The 26860-nt window shown below is 40.0% G+C and overlaps 1 protein-coding gene across 1 annotated transcript in view; it reads left to right on the top strand.

Moving 5' to 3' along the window:
• Nucleotides 1–26138, top strand: part of LOC127619570 (ribosome biogenesis protein bop1-like) — a 104727-nt gene extending 78589 nt beyond the window's left edge. The window contains exons 11-16 of the mRNA XM_052092442.1: nt 13415–13547; nt 16472–16652; nt 18628–18919; nt 21612–21696; nt 22084–22191; nt 23665–26138. Of these exons, the coding sequence (XP_051948402.1) occupies nt 13415–13547; nt 16472–16652; nt 18628–18919; nt 21612–21696; nt 22084–22191; nt 23665–23818 (953 nt within the window). The 3' untranslated portion in view covers nt 23819–26138. The remainder of the gene's footprint in view (nt 1–13414; nt 13548–16471; nt 16653–18627; nt 18920–21611; nt 21697–22083; nt 22192–23664) is intronic.
• The last annotated feature ends 722 nt before the right edge of the window (nt 26139–26860 follow it).

Below are 26860 nucleotides of genomic sequence, written 5' to 3'. Positions count from 1 at the left end.
GTGAAAAACATTTGCACAAACTTTTTCAGTGCAGCGACCCAACAAGTGCATGATTCGAACGCGATGCCTCACCGTACCGGGACATATCTAAATGCTTGTCTTGCTTTAGTGTGCATCAAAGCCATGAACCATGATGTTGTAAGGCATTGGTGGGTGGTATTGGGGGGGGAGGGGCATTCTCACATGACTGGACAAAAATGTGTATACAGGTCATTGACGAATGAAGTTGTCTGGGGTGATAAAAATTTGAAATCTTTTAATGATCTAGTTTCAAACACGTCAAGGTCGTAGAAATGAAATCTTTGTTTGATGTTGATATCATACAGTTTTGAAAAACATGTTACAGCATTTTCAATGTCAAGTGGTGTAACCATCAAGTAACAGATATTAAAATACTAAGTTTACACACAATAAATAATTTTTGAAAAACATTTATGGCATTTTCTACAAATAATGTCATGAATTAATTACTTTAAAAATGTCATGTGGTGTAACCGTCAAGTAACGTGTATTAACCTGTTGATACGCATTTCCCCTCACGCGGTAGTGACGTCACTCTGCTTACATTTAATATATAATTTACTGTCTATAAATGAAATTAATGTTAACACATTATACATCTTTTCAAAGGTCTAAGGGTTCAACATTGATATCCGATCTCTGTTTCACGATAGTAATGCTCCAGAAACAGCGATTGAGTTATATGTGCAGGAGTACAAATGAAAACATGCAACATCAAAACGGGACTTTTATTATGAAAACACGAACGCCAGATGAATCCAGTTCAACACACTTGGGTCAATCGTCCATGACAAGCGTTCATTGACAAACATCCAAGAGCACTTTATGTCCATAAAAGTGATAAATCTGAGAAATATTGATATATTCTCCATGTTTACAAGAGATCTCGCCTTCATCATCGTTCTTCAACAAACTGCAATATGAGCAGCATTCATGTTGTAAATCTGTATATGATCTGATATATTAGTTTCTCATAAACAAAACCAGCCCGTCTCCAAAGTCTATTTTTAAAAATGCGGCGTAGTTTTATTCATAATAGTCGAGCAGTGCCGTCAGATTTAGTGTCGTCTTGAGAGGCGGAGCCTTAATTTTACTCTGAACACTTCCGGTGAGTTTACAGAGTTTAAAGCTGCAGGAACCTCATTTATTATTCGATCATCTTCAGATTAGAAACGAAACTTCTTCAGACTCGTGACTTTGAGAACATTGTATTTCTGGGTTGTCTTGGCACTTTTATTATAGTTTTTTTAGATTATAAAAACAGGTTCAGCACAAAATATGTCCATTACTATAAACTTCAGCTTCTCTAACTTACATATAAATATAAATAACAACATATATTAATTCTGAAACTTGGGAATAAAGCCCAAAGTGTCTTCTTTCAAAAGATACTTCACCTGTGTCCGTACTCCAAACGGTCCCGTAAATACAAGCATTTCAGTTCAGGTAAAAGGGGGTGTGTATCAACAGGTTAAAATACTAAGTGAAGTGTACACTATTTATTTTTAATTTTCCACAATTAATGTAATGAATTAACTACTTTAAAAATGTCAAATGGTTGTAACCATCAAGTAATGGGTATTAAAATACTAAGTGTACTGTACTCAACATAATATATTTTAAGGTACATAATATTACAAGTCACAAATATTCACTTGACCTGAACAAAATGTGCCTTTTTCATAAAATGCCCAAATATCTGATATTCAAAACTTCATACTGTCATGAAGGTCTAAAGCAGCGTATCTTAAACTACGGGGCGCACAGCCATACATGTTGGGTCGCGATGTATTTAATAAATGTGTAATCATATTGTGATTAACTAAAGAGAAAATGTGCTCTCTTCTGTCCAATCTTCCACGCTATTGCGCTGGCCGGGACTGTCTTCCACCTTCACTCTTAAATCGTTTATTAGGCACGCGCTCTCTCTCCGCGGTATGCAGCGGCTAACAGAAAGATGACAAATTTCCTCTATTCATTTGTTGGTGTCGGTTTTGTACGGACCGGTTTTGCAAGTGTCAGAAAGTGCGTGCAACGGCCACAATGCGTTATGTGTGCAAAGAAATGAATCTCTTTTAATAATAATATCAGAGAAAGACTCCTCCGGACCCGCAGGCGAGAAAAAGCAGCGAAAATTGGAGAATTGAGAATCGGCTTTTCATGTAAGTCAGAAATAGTTCCGACTTTGCGAAACGTAAAGATAAGCAGAAATGCCTGAGTTTTGATTATAAAAGTGGGATGAGCAAGATGCTAACAAACAATTGCTGTCATGCATTTTTCATAGTTCAATCTTAAATAGGGAGACATCAGTATGACAGTCTGCCTAAATATAATAGTTACTGCAATTATTCTAACTCACATGGGGTAACCTCCTTGTGGTGGTGATTTAGTGGTGCTCGCTCTCAAAGGGGCGTGTGGTGAGTTGTGTGTGGATCGTGGAGAGTAGCTGCGAGTCCCCGCGGTGTCATGCACAACGAGTCACGTGATAAGAGTCGCGGATTGACGGTCTCAGAACTGAGACTTGTCCTCCACCACCGGATTGAGGCGAGTAACTGCGCCACCACGAGGACCTACTAAGTAGTGGGAATTGGGCGTTCCACATTGGGTGGAAAAGGATAAAAACAAGAAATATGTTCATCAAAAATACATGAATGCATGACGTGATAGACCAACTTTAAGATAATTTGTGATTTAAGAAAGCAGGTTTTAAATATAGTTTTCGTGCATTGTTGAACATTTAGGAAACTATTGTGCGTTTACATTTCAGACGTCATAATGATTGAGAGTCCTGGTCATTATCCGAGCTGATATTGGACAGATTATTGAGGTAAAGTCTGTTTGAGCTCTCTTACTCAGCAGTAGGCCGTCACTCAACCACCATGATGTCATAGCTGTTGCCGGGGAGGGGGGTGGGGTGGGACTCGTGACCCTTATAGAGATGAGAGGTGGGAGGCCTGAGGGTTTGGACGAGCCAGGACGAGCACATGTCATATTCACTGGCACCCACCAATGCAGATAAATCTATCATGAGTTGGCCAAGATGCATCTCTTTCTTTCTTTCGAGACGGACGCCATTCTTTCGTTTTTATGGGTTTGGCAGCGCTGCTTTATTGTGTCATTCTGCGAAGTGATTTCATTTGTTGTTGTCTTCATATGGAATATAATTTATTTTGAAACCGGGACCCATATGGCAAAAAAATACATGAATATCATTTTTAAAATCTAGAAATAAATGGCTGAAAAGTATACTTTGAGCTGTTTATTTTGTAGCCTTGGCTCATACAGCGAGGATCATTTGTGTAATTTATACTTAAAATAAATTTTTATGAATGTCTTTTTTTTATTCATTGGCCATTTTTGTATCATTTTAAAATATATGTAAATATTGTCCAAATATACTTAAAAAAAAAAACTGTATACTGCATTTACAGATTGAATTAACTCATTTGACAGATGCTAAGATGACTTTCAGTGCATTAAATTATCCATTTTACCATGTATGTTCCCTGGGAATTGAACCCATGACCCCAGTGTTGCTAATTTTCTTGCCCCTAAATACTTTTGTAATATAGCCTATTCTGAAACTTAAGGTTAAAAACTAGGGGGCGGAGCCAGGAGTTTCTCAAAAGGGTGGCCAGGCAGGGGCAAGCGACCAGTCTGTGAAATTTTCAGTCACAGAAATTTTTGGGCAGGATTTTTATATTGTCTGAATGTGGGGGCGAGACGGGGGCGACGGGTGTTGAGTGGATACAGTGACACCCAGGACGGAGAGGTTTGGCGACCTTGGTGTGCGCACATGTTAAGTTTGTACATTTGTATAGAGATTATTTCACCTCTAAAGAACAAAATTATGGCGAAAAATGACTAAAACCGCAATAGCGAGTGGGCCAATGGGGTGGCTAGGCTTCAGTCCATGGTGGCCACCCCCTAGCTCCGCCACTGTTCAAAAAGATATTTGTAATAAGATGGAAAAATAAATTTAATTCATGCTGATTACAATGCGTTTCAAATATATTTTTGCAAGAAAAAAATTTTGTCGTATGGGACAAACATTGTAACTTTCTAAATCTCGATTTTCACCAGTATAGAAGAAAATGTGAATCAGATTTATTTTAAATAATTTTTTTTAATGCATTTGGCAGACGCTTCTACCCAAAGCGACTTACAGTGCACTTATTACTGGGACAATCCCCCCGGAGCAACCTGGAGTTAAGTGCCTTGCTCAAGGGCACGATGGTGGTGACTGTGGGGATCAAACCAGCAACCTTCTGATTACCAGTTCAGCGCTTTAGCCCACTACGCCACCACCACTCCAGTTCAAATTGCAAGACTGCTTTTTAAAACACATTACTACAAGTACAGTATGTGTTGGTATGAAAAGATTTCATTCGTAATGGACAAAAACCCTCTCCCGAGTATAAATCTGGGTCTGTTCATCATTATCCGTATTTTAGGATTGGAGTTCCTTTAGAAACATAAATGCACGCTATTACACTGTTGCGTATTCCCTCAGTAGGGCCTGAACATCTGATTGATATTAACTTAAGGGGATATAAATTACTAGAATGAAAAGAGTAGGAAGAATCTTTTAAAAATGCACACAGTCAATTTCACTCAATGTTACCGATGGGAGTGGTGCTGCCAAATCCACAAACCAAATGATATTCGGACAGTATGAAAATGTGGTTGCATTTGTTAGTCTAATTTGAATGAGGTGATTCAGGTAACAAAACCACTCTGGTACTGGTAGAGTTTGACCCTAGGGACGCCAAAGTCATGGGTTAGATTCCCAGGGAACACCAAGGCAGATAAATGTATAGCTTGAATGTGCTTTTGTAGTCGGTTTGCATTAAAGTGTCTGCCAAGTGAATAAATGTCAAATGGCTTTCTGAAACAGGATGATGGTGGTTTCCCCATAATGCTTTGTTCTTGGCGGGGGGTTCCCATGGTCATGTTATTATTTACTCACCCTCATGTCATTCCAAAGCCATATGAAACACAAAGTGAGATGTTAAATAGAATGACGGGCTTTGTTTTCCATGCACTTTCCAAAGTGAATGGTGACTGAGGGTTGGGGAGTCTCCCGAAACCTGTCAAGAAAATGACCTGGTCCTACTTTGTTCCAAAATCAAAAGAAACAATTAAATGATATTTTGCATGTAGAAAACGAAGCCTATTTTTAGGGCCATTTTACATTGTGAGATTATTTTCATGCCCGTTTCCTAAAAATATTTGCACAGCATAATAGTGCTTCATTGATGTTACTGTCTTTTTAATTTGTTCATTTTTATTTTTAAAAACATACAACGGCATTGTCACGTGTTATGATAATGAGAATCAGGGCTGGAATGGGAAGAGAAATCGTCCCGGCCCACTCGGTTCTCCCGATGGCTAGTCCGCCCCTGATCGCCCCGCAAAGTGTGTCGGCCCACCGGGAAAATGCCCGGTATGCCAGATTACCAGTCCAGCCCTGATGAGAATCATCATTGAAAACAATGAGAATATTAAAAGTAAAACACACTGATGTGTTACGGTAATGAGAATAGGCGAAGTACGTGCTTAAAGTGTTGTGAAAATATTGTCACAATGCAAAAAACTTAATTGTTCTAAATGTAGGCACTTTTTTTTTTGTGCAAAGGATAATTGAAGATTTTTTGTATTGATTTGGGGCTAAAAAATGCCCTGGGCTGTTTTTCCCAATATCGATCGATCTTAGCATTTAACTCTTTCCCCGCCAGCGTTTTAAAAAAAAAGTTGCCAGCCACCTTTATCAAAATAAAGATCTGAGCCTCTGCTTTTAGGCAAAAAAAACGATTTTATTTTATCTTCATGTGTTCTTTTTTTATTGCGACTTGAACAGAGGTCGGTTTTGTCAAAAAACAACATTTCAGACAAAAAGCTGATTAAAAGGCATGTTTATGTCTGATATTTTGAGCTTCTCAATACTCCACTTCTTCATGTTTGAGACGATCGCAGTCTGTTTCTTTGATCAAAGAGTTGCGTACTCTTTCAAAACATGCGCAGGGGTCTTCCTTACCGTATAACACCTAAAACACGGAAACACTGAAAATTCCGTGTTTGGCGGGGAAAGAGTTAAGAGCGTTTTTCTACGATGAATTTTACGAACTTTCGTTATTTTTTTGACGTGGGTTTCCCAAAAATGTACTTAACAAGAGAGTCGCTCTCCGTGTGTCAGTGCTGAAATGTGACCGTATAGTGCTGCTCGTCAATATATTTGTGCAATATCTTTACTTTTTGTTACATTTTACATTTTTTTTTAATTGTCTTAAATATTTGACCTAACTAAATGCATATTCACATTACAATTTTGTGCATAAAGATTTTTACACAATCTGCTTCCATAATCAGGTGTGCATTTATAATATTTCATTTTCACCATTCCTCTCGATATAAACGCTTCCAGGATTAGTGAAGACAGTGGAGGCCATTTGTGTTGATCCTGCTAATTAAAAGCATTCATTGAATATTAATCTGTGTTATCAAGTGCTTTATGTACATTCACCAACAAAGCGGAGGTCTGCACTTTACTCCTAAAAGTGATAACGGTGACCAGCAATGTTACATGTGTGATGCTACACAACTTGTAGTGCTGGCCAGAGAGCCTTTGTATGTCAGAGAGAAAGAGGAGACGAGGATAAAAGCATCTGCCAAATAAATGTAGGATGATGAGCAAATATATACGGGTGACTTTTCATGCACGGTAGCAAGTTATTGACCTTTTCTTCTCTTTCTAATATTGATTTATACAGTTGTCTGCATCAGTCGTGCCACAATCTTGTTGTTGCCAGCTTTCCAACTAGCCCACAACTTTATTTGCTTACCAATTCATCTATTCATCCATTCAGACCATTTATTTTATGTATTTCATTATAATAATAATAATAATAATAATATAAATGCATATATCCTGATATTAACTCTTTCCCCGCCAAACACGGAATTTTCCGGGTGTCCGTGTTTTAGGTGTTATACGGTAAGGAAGACCCCTAGCATGTTTTGAAAGAGTACGCTAACTCTTTGATCAAAGAAACAGACTGCGATCGTCTCAAACATGAAGAAGTGGAGTATTGAGAAGCTCAAAATATCAGACATAAACATGCCTTTTATCAGCTTTTTGTCTGAAATGTTGTTTTTGACAAAACCGACCTCTGTTCAAGTCGCAATAAAAAAGAACAAATGAAGATAAAATAAAATCGTTTTTTTTTGGCTAAAAGCAGAGGCCCAGATCTTTATTTTGATATATAGCATCTTCATATATTCATGGAAGAAAATATTCTGCGGGCCATTAAAATTTAGCGAAAATCGTCAAAAACCCTGGCGGTGGCTGGCAACTTTTTTTTTAAAACGCTGGCGGGGAAAGAGTTAAAGTCTCAGCATAAAGTATAGCTATTGGTATTTAAATGGTATAAAGTGTAATTTCAAGATTGTCCTGCAGGTGTCCTTACGATGCTCTTAGCGGTGCACGATTACTCGAGCCCACGTTAATCTACAGGGCAGTGGTGGCTTAATCTACGGGCCAGTGGTGGCTTAATCTAAGGGCCAGTGGTGGCTTAATCTAAGGGCCAGTGGTGGCTTAATCTACGGGCCAGTGGTGGCTTAATCTACGGGCCAGTGGTGGCTTAATCTACAGGGCAGTGGTGGCTTAATCTAAGGGCCAGTGGTGGCTTAATCTACGGGCCAGTGGTGGCTTAATCTACGGGCAGTGGTGGCTTAATCTACAGGGCAGTGGTGGCTTAATCTACGGGCCAGTGGTGGCTTAATCTAAGGGCAGTGGTGGCTTAATCTAAGGGCAGTGGTGACTTAATCTACGGGCCAGTGGTGGCTTAATCTACAGGGCAGTGGTGGCTTAATCTACGGGCCAGTGGTGGCTTAATCTAAGGGCAGTGGTGGCTTAATCTACGGGCAGTGGTGGCTTAATCTAAGGGCAGTGGTGGCTTAATCTACGGGCCAGTGGTGGCTTAATCTACGGGCCAGTGGTGGCTTAATCTAAGGGCCAGTGGTGGCTTAATCTACGGGCCAGTGGTGGCTTAATCTATGGGCCAGTGGTGGCTTAATCTACGGGCCAGTGGTGGCTTAATCTAAGGGCAGTGGTGACTTAATCTATGGGCCAGTGGTGGCTCAGCGGTTATGGCTTTAAGGGTTACTGACCGAAAGGTCTGGGGTTCAGGTCAGAGCACCGCCAGGATACCACTGTTGGACCCTTGAGCAAGGCCCTTTACCCTATCTCCTCCAGGGGCGCTGTTTCATGGCTGACCCTGCGCTCTGACCACAGCATAGTTGGGATATGCGAAAACAACTTCATTTCATTGGCTCTGTACCTGTACTCTGCACAATGACTATAAAGTTTAATCTCAATTTTCAAGAACTAGAGTTACGATGCTTTTGGGATACGAGCTGCAAAACGAAGATGAATCGCAAGTTGGATTCAACGATCTACTCGGGCTTACGATACTTTTGGGAAACGAGGTTCTGGACGTTTTCTAAACTGGTTTCGTGAGGAATCATTCTTGCAATCGGTTCGGTTCACTCATCGGTGTAAATGATTTCTTAAAGTCTGTATGGGGTTATCACAAATGACTGGAAAGTTCATGGAAATTCAGAAAGTGTGGGAACCCTGTTGTGGTTCTCAAAAAAAAGGAGCGCTTGAGAGAAAAGAGCAAATCAGGGGGAAATATAAAGGGGGAATGGGGAAAAAATATGGATGGAATGATAAAAATAACTGGGTCGGTTGCACTTTAGTGGCAATATCTGTTAAGTCAAACATAAAGAACTCCATAAAGCCCAAATGCAAAACCACTACAGTCGGGGGTTGCTCTTTTGTCTAGCTATAAAATATATTAAACTAGTAATAAAGTGGCCTTTCCCACAGTTAAAAAAAAGCAGTTGACAAACCCTCCATGCATTGCACCGCTTCTCGTCCAGAGCATGGGCTGCTGCACCCTTCTTTCCTTCACTTTGTTTGGCGGGTGTGTGTTTAATAGAGATCATTTCTTCCATATCAGTGGGTTTAGGCTTCGGTGTGACTCTTTTGTCCCAGGGCTTTGTTGCCTAATTTGTGTTGCTGCTTTTGGAAATGTAGATGCAAGCAAATTGGATGTTTTTATTGAAATATTGAAGAAAACAAAAAACGTGGAATAATTTGTTATAAAAGAAGCGATTTTCTGGCCAGTTTTGTTTTATTTGTATATATCGTGGTGTTTGCTTGGGAAGCATCACTGTTAATATTGTTCATGGTGTGCTATTACTTATATAAGTGAGAAGACTTGTGATTTAAGCTTCTGAACAGTTAAACAGACAATTGACAATTTTATTTGTACGTTCATATTTACACGTTATATTGTACGAGTCCTGAAGCGCACACAAAGTCGATACATGAACTGAAAATGTCATAAAAGCTCCACAAAATGACGACGTTGCTCCAGCAAAAAAAGACACTGTCGGTTAGGTTTAGGTTGAAGGTTTAGGGTAGGTCGGTCGGTCTGTTTTGTCGATTTAAAACTCAAAATTTAAACCGTTTTTGGGCGAAAATTCAACTCTCTTTTAGCGCCACTCAGTGGACAGTTCACAAGCGGAACTGATGCTTAATATAATGTTGCAAACATGTCTCCAAAGTTGCATTATTTTCATTAGATCAGGCTATTTTTATGTGCAATTTACCAAATTTCCCAATTTAAGAGAAAGTTTCGCTTTTCCGTACTGGACTGGATTGAGGAAATTTAAAGAGTAAGAGGAATTTGCCGAAAAGGAAAGATGTTTCAGAGGCGGAGCAAGATATTACAATTTAATAAAGGATTACAAAGACACATTTTTTTAATTAGTGTGCACGATAAGACCAGGAGCGTGCATTAAGTATGTAAGGTCAATTTTGGTTTAATTTAAATGTACAAATATACCATGTAGTGTCTAAATTAATATGAGGTCTCGAAAGCTGCATATATTGTACAAAAAGTAACAAAAACATTTTGGTAACACTTTCTGTTATGCCCATATTTATAATGAATTGCAAAGGCATTAGTAATGTCAAAGTGCACAGGCATTAGTAACCTCCCCCCCATACCCCAATCTACACCCCTGGTATAACCGCAGGCTGTCAGACATGCACTGCTAGATGCGTTCGGTCTGAAACCCGCCTCCTGATATCACGCGGTGAACAGTTACCGTCTGAGGATGCCGTAAAATCTCTGTTTAACTTTTATACCTGCATGCTTCATAAACGCAGGGAAAACAGCGAGGGGAAACGGGCCGGGCATGGAGGGTGGAGTGAAATAACTCCAAAACCCATAATCACTCTGTGGTGGTCAGAGGCCCGTCTGCTACGCACAGCTGTGGTGTCTTGCACAAACCCGCTGTGACTGGCCAGCACGACTCACAATGCGGACGCGTGTGTTTGTGTATTTTGTGCAGGGGACACCAACACTTTCCTGTGGCCGCTTTGGACAGTGACCATAAATAAAATGGAGCTGACAGTAATATTTGCCATCATGGAGGAAGCAATCATGCTAAAATCGTACTTTATAGGGCAGTAGTGCCACGTTGAGACCGAGAATAAACAACATAAATTCAAAACTCAAACCCCCATGCTTCCATAATGTGACGTATTAATGAGTGAAACAGGATATTCAACAAAAATTTAAATGTAGAGCTTGATCTTATCCATTGGGAATTGATTGGATTGTTAAAAGTGAATAAGTGTTCATTTTGACTCTGAGCTGTAATGTTAAATCATCATTTTTACAGCTATTTTACGGTTTGTGGTGTTGCAACATAATGGAAGCGAAGTTGTGTAATTGGCTTTGACTTTACATAGAAAAGGTTAGTAAGGAAGTGACGAGGAGGGGGGCGTGGCCGGGCCGTGATTGTGCATGGCCGGTGCTGAATCGGCCAATCAGAGGGAGAGTGAGATAAAGATACATTTGAGAGAGAGAGAGAGAGACACACACGGCCACGTTGTGTTTGTTTGTTTTATGTTAAGTTTCTGATTAAACGTTACATTGACTGTTCATCCCGCCGCCTCCTTGCCCTACCTTAGACTGTTACAGTGATTTTATCATGGAAATATCATGTACACACACACGTTTACATCTTGTGGCTATACTTTTAAACAGCGAGTATTTTAACGTTTACGGATTGGCCCAATTCACTTCCATTGTAGCCACAATTTTATAGAAAATACGTTTTCTGTGATTAATCAACATTATGCAACAGATGCTGTTGATTGAGCTTGTATTGAACCCGGAATATTCCCTTAATGTAAAAACAATTACAGTATAGTATATGTAAAAATCTACATTTTATCAAGTTTTCAAATGGTGTAAAAGTATTGTTCATTGCTAATTCAGGTTATCCCATTAAGTTTGAATGGTCCGGGCCTGTTAGAAGAACAAAAAGCATCAATATATTAACAACTACAGTCTTGACCGACACAAAACGGGTATCGTTTGAAAGCTTAAAGCTCTACTTTCCAATATATACAGGCATTATTACCAAAACAAGTGCTTTGAAATTTAAAGACAAATCAGAAGTGCTCAGTTTTTATCATTTATTTAAAAAAAAATCCCCTGTACATATTATTGTAATAGAGTAAAAACATCAAACTGATGAAATAGTCATGTGTCATATGTTGTTGTAAAGCTACGTCTGTCTCATTTGTTTTACACAGACAAAAATAGCAAATAATAGCTAAGTATATGTCTTTGATGTCAATTATGTTGGTGTTGCCTATATGCCACTTTTTCATTTATAACTTCATGAAAATTAAACGGAACATAAAATATCACTTGCCATTACTTAGAGGAGGTGATTATCTTTAAAACGAGCCCATGCACAATCTGATGCAATCTGACGATCATTAGATAATCCACATGAAGCACAATGTTACATATGGCCACCAGGAGATGGCGCCAAATACACGACACAGACTCAATGATGACTCAAATGACACAGAATGAAACTCATTCTGTGAAATCTCATGACTATAATCATGTCTGCATGCTATACAAAACTTCAGTTGTTGTGTTTGCATGTGTAATTAGTTCTCATGTACAATTATTATGTATTATATGTTTGGAAAGTCTTTTGGACACTATCATAATTTATATTTGTAATGCTATAACTTGTGATTGCTTTGTCGTATAAATGCAAAATTTCTCAGATACAGTTGACATGATTGGGAACAAAACAAGAGTAGTTTTTCGGAAGCCACCTTGTTTACACCCAGAGCTATATAATGTTAAATAAGAAAAAAGTAATTTAAAAAAAAATTCGATGAACAACGCTACCTCGTGTAAGAACTGTTCGTTGTTATAATTAGTGGTATTGGCAAAGGCGATCCTAATTACTGTGGCTCATATTGGGGTAACAAACCACTAACCATATGTAATAAACTTTTGCATTGAAACATTTTGGTGACGGGCATGAACAGAAGCTCAAAAGTGTGGCGTGTTCAGGATAGGTGTGCTAATACTATTCCAATCATTCAGACTTTGATATTCACCTGTCAAATTAAAAATCCCAAAGCCGTACACTCGAAGGAGGATCTCACGCCATAGCTAGAGAATATCATGGAGACTTGGGTATGGGTTCTTTTGACTTGGGACAGTCAGGAGCCACCTAGCAACCAACCAAGACACCATAGTAACGCACTAAAAATCACTCCGAACACATTGGCAACCACAGAGAAGTGATACGTTTTGCACAAAAAGTAGAATCTAGTTTATTATAGAAATCGGTTCAGGATTTTCAAATATACGTCCCAAATCAAATAAATCCTCTGAAATGGAAAGTTCCACTGAGTAAAGCAGATGGTGTGGACTGCCACTTCATCGGCACCCGAGTTTATAGTGTCCTGAGTGACAGTGTTACGCGAGTTTTTATAACTCCGCTGCCGCCGTGCTCCTTCGTTTAGCCACATTGTTAGTGAGGAATGCCCGTTTGAGGTACGAGGCTCTTTTAGGCCATCATCTCAGCTTTATAAACGTCAATATATACACAGCCGTCTAACCTCGGCACTTCTAGACCACATTTTCTCTTGCCATAGATTGGAATCTGACTACAGTGCACAAACTGTAACTGTAGGTTTTGCGTATTGTAATTACAGTGTTTTCTAAAACGTACGTTTTGCGAGAGTCTCATCATTGCCGCATCTTTTAGAAAACAAGTGTTAAGAGAAAAAACATTTGTTTGCATTTCCTGAAGAACTGAAGGGGGTTGCCAGAGCATTGCTATATGCTTGTTAATTATGTTCTTGTTATTACACACACTATTTCCTCTGTCTGTGACATCACATTCAGGGCTGCCTCCACATCTGACCTCACCCAAAGCAGATCTGTTTCATCTTCCTGACTGAGTTTGTGGTTTGACCTTTTGACCACAGGCTCTGATGACTGCATGGTGCGTTTCTGGGAGGTCAACACAGCGCGCTGTCTGAAGACTGTGGAGGTGGGCGGAGCCGTAAAGGCCGTGGCCTGGAATCCCAATCCTTCCGTCTGTCTGGTTGCAGTCAGCTAGTAAGATCCGCCCCCTTTTCCTTCATCCGTTTTATTGCTGTAATGTTGTGTTCTGTATCTTATTTAACAGCAGATGTTTGTTTGGATAGGCGTAGCATTACAGTCTGGTTAATTACCACATTGTAATGCCACATTGCATTGCTAATTAGGAAAATGTTCATTTCAGGATTTCAGACACTAACATTTAGAAAGCTTGACTTTTAACATTTGACAAGTAAATGAGTGATTAGTCCAGCTTTCCAATACAGACACTGTATTGAGTTTACAGACAGACAGCGTCCTGATAATTCTCCAATTCTACTTTTGCATTAAAATTGGTATGCTAATTTTTTACTCAAGTATGCAATTCGAAAATGTGTGCATGTATAATAAATTGAGATTTTGTGTGTGGGAATTCCCACCACAGTGTCATTTCCAGCCCATCTCAAATTCTGATGTATTTAAAGGGACCGTTCACCCAAAAATGAAAATTCTCTCATCATTTCTTCAATTTCGTGCCATCCCAGATGTGTATGACTTTCTATCTTCTACTGAACACAAACAAAGATTTTTGGAAAATGTCTCGGTTCTGTAGGTCCTTTCAATGCAAGTGAATGGTGACCTTTGAAGCCCCAAACGGCACATAAAGGCAGAAAAAAAGTAACCAGATGACTCAAGTGGTTTAATATGTGTCATCTGAAGCGATGCATTCACTTTTTAATCAATCCTTTTTCACCATAAATCTCCATTTTCACTTTTTACTTTCAGAATTTGAAAGTGAAAGTAGAGATTTAGAGTAAAAAAAGGACTTTCTCACCCACAACTATCATATCGTTTCTAAAGATATGGATTTAACAAATGCAGTCATGGATTACTTTTATGCTGCCTTTATGTGCTTTTTGGAGCTTCAAATGTCTGATCACTATTGACTTGCATTGTTTGGACCCACAGAGCTGAAATTATCTTATAAACATCTTCATTGTGTTCATACACATCTGGGAGGGTATGAAAGTGAGTAAATGATGAGAGAAATCTGTATTAGAGAATTCTGTAGTGGAAATAATGCTGAAGAAAATATGAATTTTTAAATATATATAAATGGCCAACTCCTTTGTCTTACAAATACAATTAAATAATATTTTCACACTTCTTCTATAATTTGGCTCTCAAGGTATCATTGCCCTTGATTTTTCATCTCAAGCATGCTCTTCACTGACACGTTTGTCAACTTGGTTGACAAGTACACTAACTTAAATTTTTTTTAAATTAAAATAGTTTGGTGTGGTGGAAATGATGCCACAACTGTGGGATAGTTTTCATTTTTTTTTAATTTATCAATTATTTTCACAATAAATATGGTTCATTTCATTCTTTGTTTAGATTATCATAGTTTTAAACATGTAACGATGTATTTTTTTTATTATAATTGATTTTTTTCATTGTTTAATATTGAAAATATTAAAAGGCTAAAAAGTACATAAAAGGCATTTAAATGGTACCAAAAATAAATGATGATGGCCTGGTCAAAATGTCCAATATTCCTGTAACAAAAAGAATATATATATATACACTGGTGGTCAAAAGTTTGGAGTAATTTTACTCTTATGGAAAGAAATTGGTACTTTTATTCACCAAAGTGGCATTCGACTGATCACAATGTATAATCAGGACATTAATAACATGAATAATTACTATTACAATAAACTACTTCAAAGAGTTCTCATCATAAAATCCTCCACGTGCAGCAATGACAGCTTTGCAGATCCTTGTTATTCTAGCGGTCAGTTTGTCCAGATACTCAGGAGACATTTCCCCCCACACTTCCTGTTGCACTTGCCATAGATGTGTCTGTCTTGTCGGGCACTTCTCACGCACCTTACAGTCTAGCTGATCCCACAAAAACTCAATGGGGTTAAGATCCGTAACACTCTTTTCCAATTATCTGTTGTCCAATGTCTGTGTTTCTTTGCCCACTCGAACCTTTTCTTTTTGTTTTTCTGTTTCAAAAGTGGCTTTTTCTTTGCAGTTCTTCCCATAAGTCCTCCTGAGTCTTCTCTTTACTGTTGTACATGAAACTGGTGTTGAGCGGGTAGAATTCAATGAAGCTGTCAGCGGAGGACATGTGAGGCGTCTATTTCTCAAACTAGAGACTCTGATGTACTTCTCCTCTTGTTTAGTTGTACATCTGATCTTCCACATCTCTTTCTGTCCTTGTTAGAGACAGTTGTTCTTTGTCTTTGAAGACTGTAGTGACACCTTTAGATGAAATCTGCAGTTTTTGAGCAATTTCAAGCATTATATCGCCTTCATTCCTCAAAACAATGATTGACTGATGAGTTTCTAGAGAAAGTTTATTTTTTGACATTTTTGTCCTAATATTGACCTTAAGACATGCCAGTCTATTGCATACTGTGCAACTCAAACACAAAGACAAAGACAATGCTAAGCTTCATTTAATGAACCAAATATCTTTCAGCTGTGTTTGATATAATGGCCAGTGATTTTCTAGAACCAAATTATCAGTTTATCATGATTACTCAAGGATAAGGTGTTGGAGTGACGCTGCTGTCTAGATTTGATCAAAAATGACTTTTTTCAATTAATGATGATGCTGTTTTTTAAGTTAAGTCAATTTTATTTATATAGCGCCTTTCACAAGAATTATTAGTCTATGTTTTCCATTTCAAGATCGTAGTCCATCAATAGACCGAGGTGATGCAGGCTGAGATCAGGGACGTGAAACGCAGTACAACCTGGCCGGTAATTCCGGTGTGGTCCATCCTAAATCCAAGGTTCAGACAATGGCATATGAAGTATCCCATGTCTTATGGTTGGAGTTGCACCAGTAATGTCCTGACTATACTTTGTGATCAGTTGAATGCAAATATAGTATTAATTTATGGCTGAACTATGTGAATCTTCATTGTGATGTAATGTGTGTGTAGTGATGACACTGTACTCCTCATGAACCCTGGTTTGGGTGACCGGCTGGTGTTTAATGCTACGGATCAGCTGATCTCATCCTTTGAGGATCCAGAGGAAGTGAAAGACCAGCATGTGCAGTGGACCGTCTCAGAGGGCGAAGGTCACGAGCAGGGTCACCGCCTCACCCTCAAACACCCTAAGGTAAAGAAAAACATCCACAAACCCTTTGATACGTCAATAAACGCACTGTTGAAACACATTATAAAATATTAAGAATTATTTTTAAGACACTAGTTGCTGGATTTTCCACAGTTTGCAAGGTTAAGGGGATCGAATATTTGTAAGATGTAAAAAAATTTGAATAAAATGTAATTATGCAAGACTCTTAGTCGCAATTAAACAAGATGGAGATGCTCTGATGGGGATCGGCCGATATTCGCGTCCTATGACTCGATTGGTGATCGGTAATTTGGACGATCGTATAAACCGATCGCTCGGGTCACAAAAGACTTGCGACTCCTTTAAGACTTCAGCAGCACTGTGATGACATCATGGAGGGTGGGGAATTCTGGCATAGTGTTGTAAGACAACAAACTTGATTCAGCAGTCAAGAACAATGCAGTGGGAGAGGTTTGGCGAATATGACAAGTTTGTGTACTGTACTGTGAAACGGCTCTTATCGTTCGTGGTGGCAGCTTCTCAGTCTCCGTGGCGCATGGGCATCTCCGTAATAATGTGAATTACAAGATGTGGAGTCCAGAAACATGCACCCTTTCTCCGCTTTCCTTTCACCTCTTGCCATCATGAGAGTGCGCCTGTTTCCCTCATTAAAGTTCAAGCAGCAACAAGTGACAAATTAATGTTTTTTTCTCTCCCCAATTTGGAATGCCCAATTCCCGATGCGCTTTAAGTCCTCGAGGTGGCGTTGTGACTCGCCTCAATCCGGGTGGCGGAGGACGAATCCCACGTCTGAGACCGTCAGGCCACGCATCTTATCACGTGACTTGTTGAGCACGTTACCGTGGAGAAGTAGCACGCGTGGAGGCTTCACGCTATTCTCTGCGATCCACGCACAACTCGCCACACGCCATGTGACTCAACCCTCCCTAGCAACCGGGCCAATTTGGTTGCTTAGGAGACCTGGCTGGTGTCACTCTGGATTCGAACTCGCAACTCCAGGGGTGGTAGTCAGCGCCTTTAAGCTTGCATATAGTAAGCCAATTATGACCGAGATCCTGATAAAAGGTGAAATGATCCGGATCGGTATTGGCCAATCGGGTGACAAGAAGAGTGGCGATCGGCTGTAACAATCCTGAACGGAGCGTCCCTAAAACAAGATATCCTTGTTGACACCTGTATACTCCATATAATGATAATAAACCCATAAACATAGCTCTAATTTTCTTTGTTTATCCTACCTCTGTTGGTCTCTTTCGGTCTAAATGGGCGGGGTTTTTTTGGGCGAGAATAAACTGCAAAGTTGACCAGACCTTATGCTGATAGTCAAAAGTCCAGCTACACAAGATTAGGACAGAAGTGCACACACACATTGTTATGAAATTATGCTTTTCCCCCCCTTTATTATAACTCGTTTTCTATCCCCTATGAGACAGTCCGTCCCTCACGTGAGCTGAAGCCAGGAGGCTTTTAACCATTGGCAGAAGCCACGAGCTTGTGGTTGTCTTTTTCCTGAAATGGAAAGAAATTTAAGACGCCTCTTGTGTCCAATTAAAACTACTGGAAAAAGCAAAGCAGCGACACGCGTTGGCAGACTGGCAGAGGCAAAGCCAGCATTAATAACGGCCGTAAATCGAGTCTCAGTGTGTCTTTGGGGTTATAATTGGATTAATTGCCTGTGGATTTACCACAGAATGACTTTGACCTCTGACCTTTGAATCTTCTAAACACGTGGAATAGTTGGATGACCGACTACATTAGCCAAAATAGCCAACAGGGCATCAACAGAGCGCTGTGTGCCGTATCTGAAAATGCAATACATCTCTTTCTTGATTCATTCATTTAAAGACTGGCAAATGTCTTAGACAAAATTTGTTGATGTTTCAAACAGTGTTGTTGAGCTGTGTGGCACTTTTAATTCATTGTAGCATGCTAATTTAGAAATAAGGTATGTAGCATATTATGTGATCCAATTTTAAGCCACTTTCTTTCTCTGAAGACTGTAAGACAGGTAACGTGGCACGTGAAGGGAGATTACCTGGCGTGCGTGATGCCCGACAACAGCAGCAATCTACAGGTTGTGATTCATCAGGTGAGCAAACGGCGGACGCAGAACCCCTTCCGCAAGAGCAAAGGCCTGGTGCAGTGCGTATCCTTCCACCCGGTCAGGCCCTATTTCTTTGTGGCGACGCAACGCTACGTACGCGTGTACAACCTCATCAAACAGGAGCTCACCAAGAAACTGCTGGCCAACTGCAAGTGGATCTCCAGCATGGCCATTCACCCGGGAGGTGGGTAACTGTGGCGTGACACACGATTCTGTCATCATTTACTCACCCTCATGTCTTTAAAACCCATATGACTTTTCAGTTCTTCAGTGGAACACAAAACAAGATATTTGGAAGTGTCTCATGACAGTAGCTCAGCTATTTTCACAATAATGTACCTTTTCTAGTAACGAGCTACATTTTCTGACGAGTAGCACTGTAGTGTCACAAAACACTACATTTGTCACATTTACACACATGGAGTAATCAAACGCATTCAAAAAAACACCCCCTCGATCGCATATGTTGCGCAGGAAAATCCAAATCATTTAAATTAATCTGTTCTTTCAAGGGCTCTGTGATGGAGCGCGTTGTCCACTTATCGCAGGGTTGGCGGTTCGATTCCTGGCCCACATGCCGAAGTGTCCTTGGGCAAGACACTGAACCCCAAGTTGCTCCCAATGGCAGGCTAGAGCTCTGCAGTCATTGGTGGGTGGGTGAGTGAGTGGGTGAGTGAGTGAGTGGGTGAGTGAGTGGGTGAGTGAGTGGGTGAGTGAGTGGGTGAGTGAGTGGGTGGGTGAGTGAGTGAGTGAGTGAGTGAGTGAGTGAGATGCCGTGTAAAGCACTTTGAATACCGCTAAGGTTAAAAAGGCGCTATATAAGTGCAGACCATTTACAATCTTTCAGACAGTTCATATAAATTAACCGCTTAAAATAAAAGATTCACTTATATTTAGCATTGGAAACTCAACTTGATTTTAAAGAGTCGGTTCGCTCCGATCCAGGTTCATTGAAATGAATTATTTCACATAATTGACTTGAGCCCCACACATCCTTAACCTCCAACTCTGCTGACCCGCCGGCGGGTCCAAAAGGGGCGCTATGTTGCAAAAAAAGTTCACGCTTAAACTGTTAAATTCTCCGAATACATAAGTCAGGCACATGGCACATAAAGGCCTGAAAACATTTGTGTTGCAAATCAGCGCCACCTAGAGGTCATGTGGTAGAAATATTCATATGAATATAAAAGTCTTTCAAATAGCACTTAATAATAGACCAATCACATATCAAATTAAAGCTCTCATTCTCAAGAATGCAACTGTATAGTTTATTTTGATGCCGTAATTCCACAGTTTACAAGATTTTCAAAAGAATCACAAAGTGAAATATGATTTCTGTAAGACGTCAAATATAAACGTCTCTTTTATGCGCCGATCACTGCTGCTTTAAGTGATACCTCCAAATACCTAAAAACTAAAAAAGTCAGTTTTCTAAAACATTAGCCATTTTTTTATTGTCTTTGAGCGTGCTTGTGTGAATAATCCAAAGTTATATCTTACACGGTGTCCTAACCAGCTGCGACAGGGATTTCTATTTTTGGAATGGTTTCTATTTCTGTGGCGTCGCACACCAGGCAGGGGGTCTAAAACTATTCAAGCCGGCATCTCACTAGTTGGTTCACAACAACTTGATTTAGGGGTGTCTCACACCTATCGAATGTTGTGCTTGAGGTCTTGCTCTCTTCAGCCAGAGCTCTGTCTCTCACACACACACACACACACACACACACACACACACACATACACACACACCAGTTCAGAATGGCAGTGGGGAGACATATCGGCTTATTCTGACTTTCTCTCCGCTTCCCTGTCACGTGCAGATCGGCGAAATAACAACAGGTGTAACACGTGAACATGAACCATTGTAACAGACTGAATAAGGATGCCATTCATAAAGTAACCTTGCCCTGTGCATGTGTGTGATTTGTGTATTTATCCCCTAGGGGCTTGCCGTAGAAAGCGATACAGAGCTTATATGAGAAAATGAGTTGCGTTCAATAAACGGACTGTTCCGTCTGTGATTTCTCTCTTTTCTACATTTTTAGATGTCCAGAACAAAATATGCGGTAAAAGTATACTTTAAAAAATCATCATATATATATATACGTTATTGACTATAGATAATAACAATAACGAATCATCGTCGCAAAGGGGAGAATCCCAGCTTTCTAATGACACTTAGATTGAGCTTCTGGTCCACTCAGAGACAGAGATATTCGATGAAACAGTGGGGGTGGTGCTTGAACTGAAAATTAGACTGAATGTCTATGGACAAGCACATCTATGAGGGGTAAAATGCGTCGGAGCGCCACCTACATTTCAGATCACCATTTTGTGATGAAAGGTGAAAGAGGAACCTACACAATATTAGGCATGTGGTTTTAATGTTGTGGCTGTTCGGTGTGTGTGTATATGTATATATATATATATATATATATAGGTATATTTTATATATATGTAGGTTTATTAGCTTCAATGTAATTAGCTACTTTTTTAGTAGCTTGTAGTGTAACTTTTTGAATAGTTATGAATAGCTTGGGAAACAAACACCGATCGATGAAACTTGTGAAAGCCTTATGGACTTGGAACAACATGAGGGTGAGGAATATGACCATCATTTCAATTTTGGGTGACGTTTGAGTGTTAGCCTTCTTCAGTAATCTTGAAAATGAAAACTGGCATCATTCTTAAGTCTGTTACAGTATATTATGTAAATGTGTGACCCAGGAAAGACCTACTGGGAATTCATCGGTGTCTTTGTTTCTCGAAAACGTCCTGCAAACAAGGGACATCTGACTTCATTGACCACTCTTGGGACGTCTTATTTGATTTGTTTCTTACGCATGTCTCTCTGTTCTACCCATTATCCTCAGGTGATAATGTGATCTGCGGCAGCTACGACTGTCGTCTGGCCTGGTTCGATCTGGACCTGTCTACAAAGCCTTACAAAGTTCTCCGGTGAGTCGCACAGGTTTTGATCATTTGGGGCAGACTCGAGGGAATTTGTTGATAATGTTGGAGCTGTCTAATAAATGTTCTTCTGATGGAAACTGGACGGTGAAGACACTGAACCCCAAGTTGCTCCCAATGGCAGGCTAGCGCCTTGCATGGCAGCTCTGCCATCGTGTGTGTGTGTGTGTGTGTGTGTGTGTGTGTGTGTGTGTGTGTGTGTGTGTGTGTGTGTGTGTGTGTGTGTGTGTGTGTGTGTGTGTGTGTAGAGAGAGAGAGAGAGAGAGAGAGAGAGAGAGAGATGCAGTGCAAAGTGCTTTGAATGGTTAAAAAGGTGCAATTTCCCTCTGCTGATGGGACACTTACCAACTCTCTATTGTGTCTCCGTCCAACCAGACACCACAAGAAGGCTTTGAGAGGCGTGGCTTACCACAGACACTACCCGCTGTTTGCGTCCGGTTCTGATGATGGCAGTGTTATCGTCTGTCACGGGATGGTCTACAAGTAAGTCTGATTATTTTCATTTTTTTAGTAGGGCTGTTATCCGCTTATTCCATGTATTCCGAAAACGTTCCTGCTGCAAATATAGGAGGACTAGTTAAACGATTGCCATTCATAACACACCCGTCTCTGTTCAGTGTGTGCAGCTCTATCTCGTCTCTTTGTTTCTCTGTACATCGGCATATGTCCAGTGTATCTGCAGGGGTAGACTATCGTTCCGGCCGTATGTGACAAACGCTTTTTGAGCAGATCTAATGATGCGTGTACGGTCGAGGGCAGAGCGTGATGGGGATGAAAATATGCCCTTAGGGGATGCCCTTAATAGATCTCTTTATACTCAAACTGAGGATGTAATGTTATTTTTCCACTTCTTGCTTTTCCCCAGTCAAACTGTTGATGCATATACAGCAAACCATATTTCCAGTATTCTGTGTTTTATGGCCATTATATTCCTGTTAGGAAACAGTTGCATGACATTTGAGTCGTGTTTTTGCTGGGATGGGACAGGATAATTGTCTAGCTGATTAGTGAGGTTGTCACGTCGTTTTATGTTGTCGTTTATTTCTCTTTAAAGTTAATTTTAGCTTTAATATTTAACGTTATGTCTACACTAGAAACTTGATCACCTTTGAGCCGTCTACACATGAAGCATCCATTGCATCACATTGACACATTGTCAGTTGACGAACGCTTCACTTGTTTTTTTGACATGTTGCAATGCTACTTCAGTCCGTCTGAGATAAAACATTTTATTTAAGCCTTTTGTGACCTTCTGGACATTTTTGTCTTTTCCATCATTTTGGCTGTTAATTCCAACGGCATACATTTGGCCAAAGGTGTGTATTTTGGGGGGAATTTTGATATTTCAACCTCCTATAACACACACATCTATAATACACAAAAGGACCTTCGGGACAAAAATGTCCCCCATTAAAACTGCAACATTTGATCTCAGTGCCATTAAAGCATACAATAATTAATGATATGATATTATGCTTTCATTCTGGAGCCCTGGCTTCAAAATTGACACTTCTTTACTTTCCACTAGATGGCGCCATTTTTGTCATGTTTAGCCTATGGAGCAAATACAAGCTTTTTTCCTATTCTCTGTTTGCTGTATTATATAGCACTGCAGGCCAATTGAATAAATAGTGCGCGTGCGTGTGTGCGCGTGCGTGTGTGCACGTGCGTGTGTGCGCGTGCGTGTGTGTGCGTGTGTGTGTGTGTGTGTGTGTGTGTGTGTGTGTGTAAAATATTACAGTGGGATTATATAAACAAGCTGGTATTTAAAGGGTTAATATCCTGAAAATGAATTTATATTTGGTAGTTATGATCAGGACTGATTGTTGATCATTTTACATTTTTTTGAAGTGCCGTACACATCTGCAAAAGAATTACCGGCATGAAAATCATTTGGTGGATGAACCGGTGATCCGTTCGCAGCCTTACTAATCCTTGTCTGTTTCCCGTTCACAGTGATCTGCTTCAGAATCCTCTGATTGTTCCTGTGAAAGTTCTGAAGGGTCACACCATCACTCATGACCTGGGCGTCCTCGACGTGACCTTTCACCCCACTCAACCCTGGGTGTTCTCTTCCGGGGCAGACGGAACTGTCCGTCTCTTTACCTAGAAACGGCGTCCGTGGCTCGCAAAAACCTCTCTCCGCCAGGAGCCTCAACCTTGACTTTCTAAACCAGAAATCACACACCAGTTAAAACTGAATGAGCTTTTAGACTCCAGAACGTTTCAAGATGAATCCATCACTCTGCTCCCTGAAGACATCAAGATGTTGCTGGCAGAAATCAAGTGCCTGATCTGATATTGAACATGTCATTATAATATGTGTTAGTGCTATGTTTTGCTTTTTTATGTTTCGAGAAAATATATCCAGCCGTGTCTAGATTCCCACAGGACTGTTGTCCGGTGTAACTGACACTGTAAAAAGAGACAGGTTTGGTTTCAAAACCCAAAACTGTGAGCGCTCAGGAAGGCCCGTTTCCGTATATCGGGCTGTTGGTGCCCCACAGCAAATCAAATCCAACCGCTAATCCTTGGAAACAGAATTTGAAATAAAACAAAAATGTCAGACGATGTGGGCCATGCCAAAGCAAATAACGCATGAAACAATCTGTTCTTGCAGACGTTTGGCCGACAATCACATCTCCAGGAGTTTATTAAAGCGATAGTTCACCCAAACATAAAACCGATGTCATTATTTACCCACCCTCATGATGTTCCAAACCAGTATGCTTTGATTTTTTTTTTCTGTGGAACTCAAAAGGAGAATCTTCTTGCATTATCCCAATATAAAGTCACATCTTTCAAGACCAAAAATGACGTTCAAACGCCAACACGAAAAGTAGTAGTCCATACGACTGGTGCGCTATATTCCAAAGCTTCAGAAGCCATACTATAGCTATGTGTGAGTCGTTATTTACTAATCCACATTCCCCAAAACTCTCATTTAGTCTGCAGTTCATGACCACAATTTGAATTACGTCTTACATTTGGGATCTTGACAGACGTGGTCACTGTGACCATGCAAAGAAAAGCTGAACTATCCCACTAAGTTTTTAATCCTAAAACAGAACGTCCGCCACCCACCAGTGCTAACGACGCACCAGTTTGCGCTCGCTTTCTTTTCTTTTCTACTTGTTGACTTGTGAAACCTTTACACTTGTATTTCAGAGAGCAGTTCCTTTCTAATTAAACACGGTGTTCCTTGAAGAGCGTTTGGAGTTTGTTTTTTCCTTCACTTCTGGTTTTTCGCCAGCGAGGGTCAGAACGGGTGAATTATATGCAGCAAGGGGTTGGGGAATAGGTTTCGTTTCCTCCGCCGGGAGGCCCAGACGTGTCTGATCGGACAGCTATGTGTGTTATAGATCATATTTCGCAAAGGCCGTCCACCTGCGGGTCCCTCTCTCGGCTCGAGGCGCCGGGCTCAAGGCTGTGGGCCTTGTAGGCCATTGTTAAATAATGGCTACTTGCTAAATATATAACTTAATGGATATTAAATTTAAATTAGTTTAAATTTAAATTATGTGCGAAGCGCAAAGTGATACAAGAGAATTCTGATTGAATGAGCCGTATTTTAACGTGTCGTAAAATAGTCGTTATGACCGCGCATCAGTTTAATTCAATAACATGACGAGTTGTGACGTCATGTATTATTCTGTGGTTATGGTTTAGTATACAAATGCCGTAGTTGAACTAGTGTTTTACTTTAGTAATATTGTTGACTTCAGTAACCAGTTTGTGGTGGATATCATCTGTCTATAGTAATATTGTAGTATAGTTTGAAATCAGTCATTCAATCCATTTCATTGGTAAATATCTTTGTCATTTACATTTACATGTATGCATTTGGCAGACGCTTTTATCCAAAGTGACTTACAGTGCACTTATTACAGGGACAATCCCCCCGGAGCAACCTGGAGTTAAGTGCCTTGCTCAAGGACACAATGATGGTGGCTGTGGGGTTTGAACCAGCAACCTTCTGATTAACAGTTATGTGCTTTAGCCCACTACGCCACCACCACTCACTGTAATGTGTAGAGTGACATTATGTACAGTCTCAAACCCTGCCAGGGATTTATTTTGCAATAATGACGAGCCGACTGTACGTTACACAGATTTTGCAGCCCAAACAATTATAAACCAAACCAACAAAATAGAATAATTAACCTGAAATTAACTCATTTAAAGGAATAATCCTGGTGTAATACAAGTTAACCGTCCTATTCTGATCAATGGTCTTAATGTTGTAAAGTCTCACCCCTTCATTTTTTAATGCTGATTTATATATTGTATTTGACAATTAAAAAGAATTGCTGTTTTTTTAGTCTTTCCCTTTCATTTACTATAGTCAGTCAATTTTGACCTCGAACAGCAACGTTGTCTTATTTGTATTTTATTTAATGACCACTTAAACTTATTGAATCCTGTGTCTGTGTGTGTGTGTGTGTGTCTGTGTGTCGTGTGTGTCTGTTTGTGTGTGTCTGTTTCTGTGTGTGTGTGTCTGTCTGTGTGTGTGTGTGTGTGTCTGTCTATCTCTCTGTGTGTGTGTGTGTGTGTGTGTGTGTGTGTGTGTATCTCTATCTCTGTGTGTGTGTATCTCTATCTCTGTGTGTGTGTATCTCTATCTCGTGTGTGTGTGTGTGTGTGTATCTCTGTGTGTGTGTATCTCTATCTCTGTGTGTGTGTGTGTGTGTGTGTGTGTATCTCTATATCTGTGTGTGTGTATCTCTATCTCTGTGTGTGTGTCTCTATCTCTGTGTGTGTTTCTGTGTGTGTTTCTGTGTGTGTCTGTGTGTGTCTGTGTGTGTGTGTGTGTGTGTGTGTGTGTGTGTTTCTGTCTCTGTGTGTGTGTTCAGATGCCAAATGGAGTTAAAGTCACCAACTCGTCAACCAATCTGATAAACAAAACCATCATTACATCAGAAAAATAGATTTCGGTCAAAAATGACCGAACAGAATAGGAAGGTTTGGGCCAATTTTTGGAGTGACATTCTGTTAAAACATGAAATATTTAAGCTTGATTGTCTCTTACTCTAGAACAAAACTATATAGCTCATTACATCATTTACTGAAATGCCCTTATTACCATATGAATTTCAATTAAAATGCCACGGGTACATTTTAGCACACAATATCAAGAGCATAAACAAGCTGT

The sequence above is a fragment of the Xyrauchen texanus genome, chromosome 26 (assembly GCF_025860055.1).
Source record: "Xyrauchen texanus isolate HMW12.3.18 chromosome 26, RBS_HiC_50CHRs, whole genome shotgun sequence".
NCBI lineage: Eukaryota > Metazoa > Chordata > Actinopteri > Cypriniformes > Catostomidae > Xyrauchen > Xyrauchen texanus.
The sequence above is the reverse complement of the archived record's forward strand: the minus strand, read 5'-3'. Positions and strand labels throughout refer to the sequence as shown.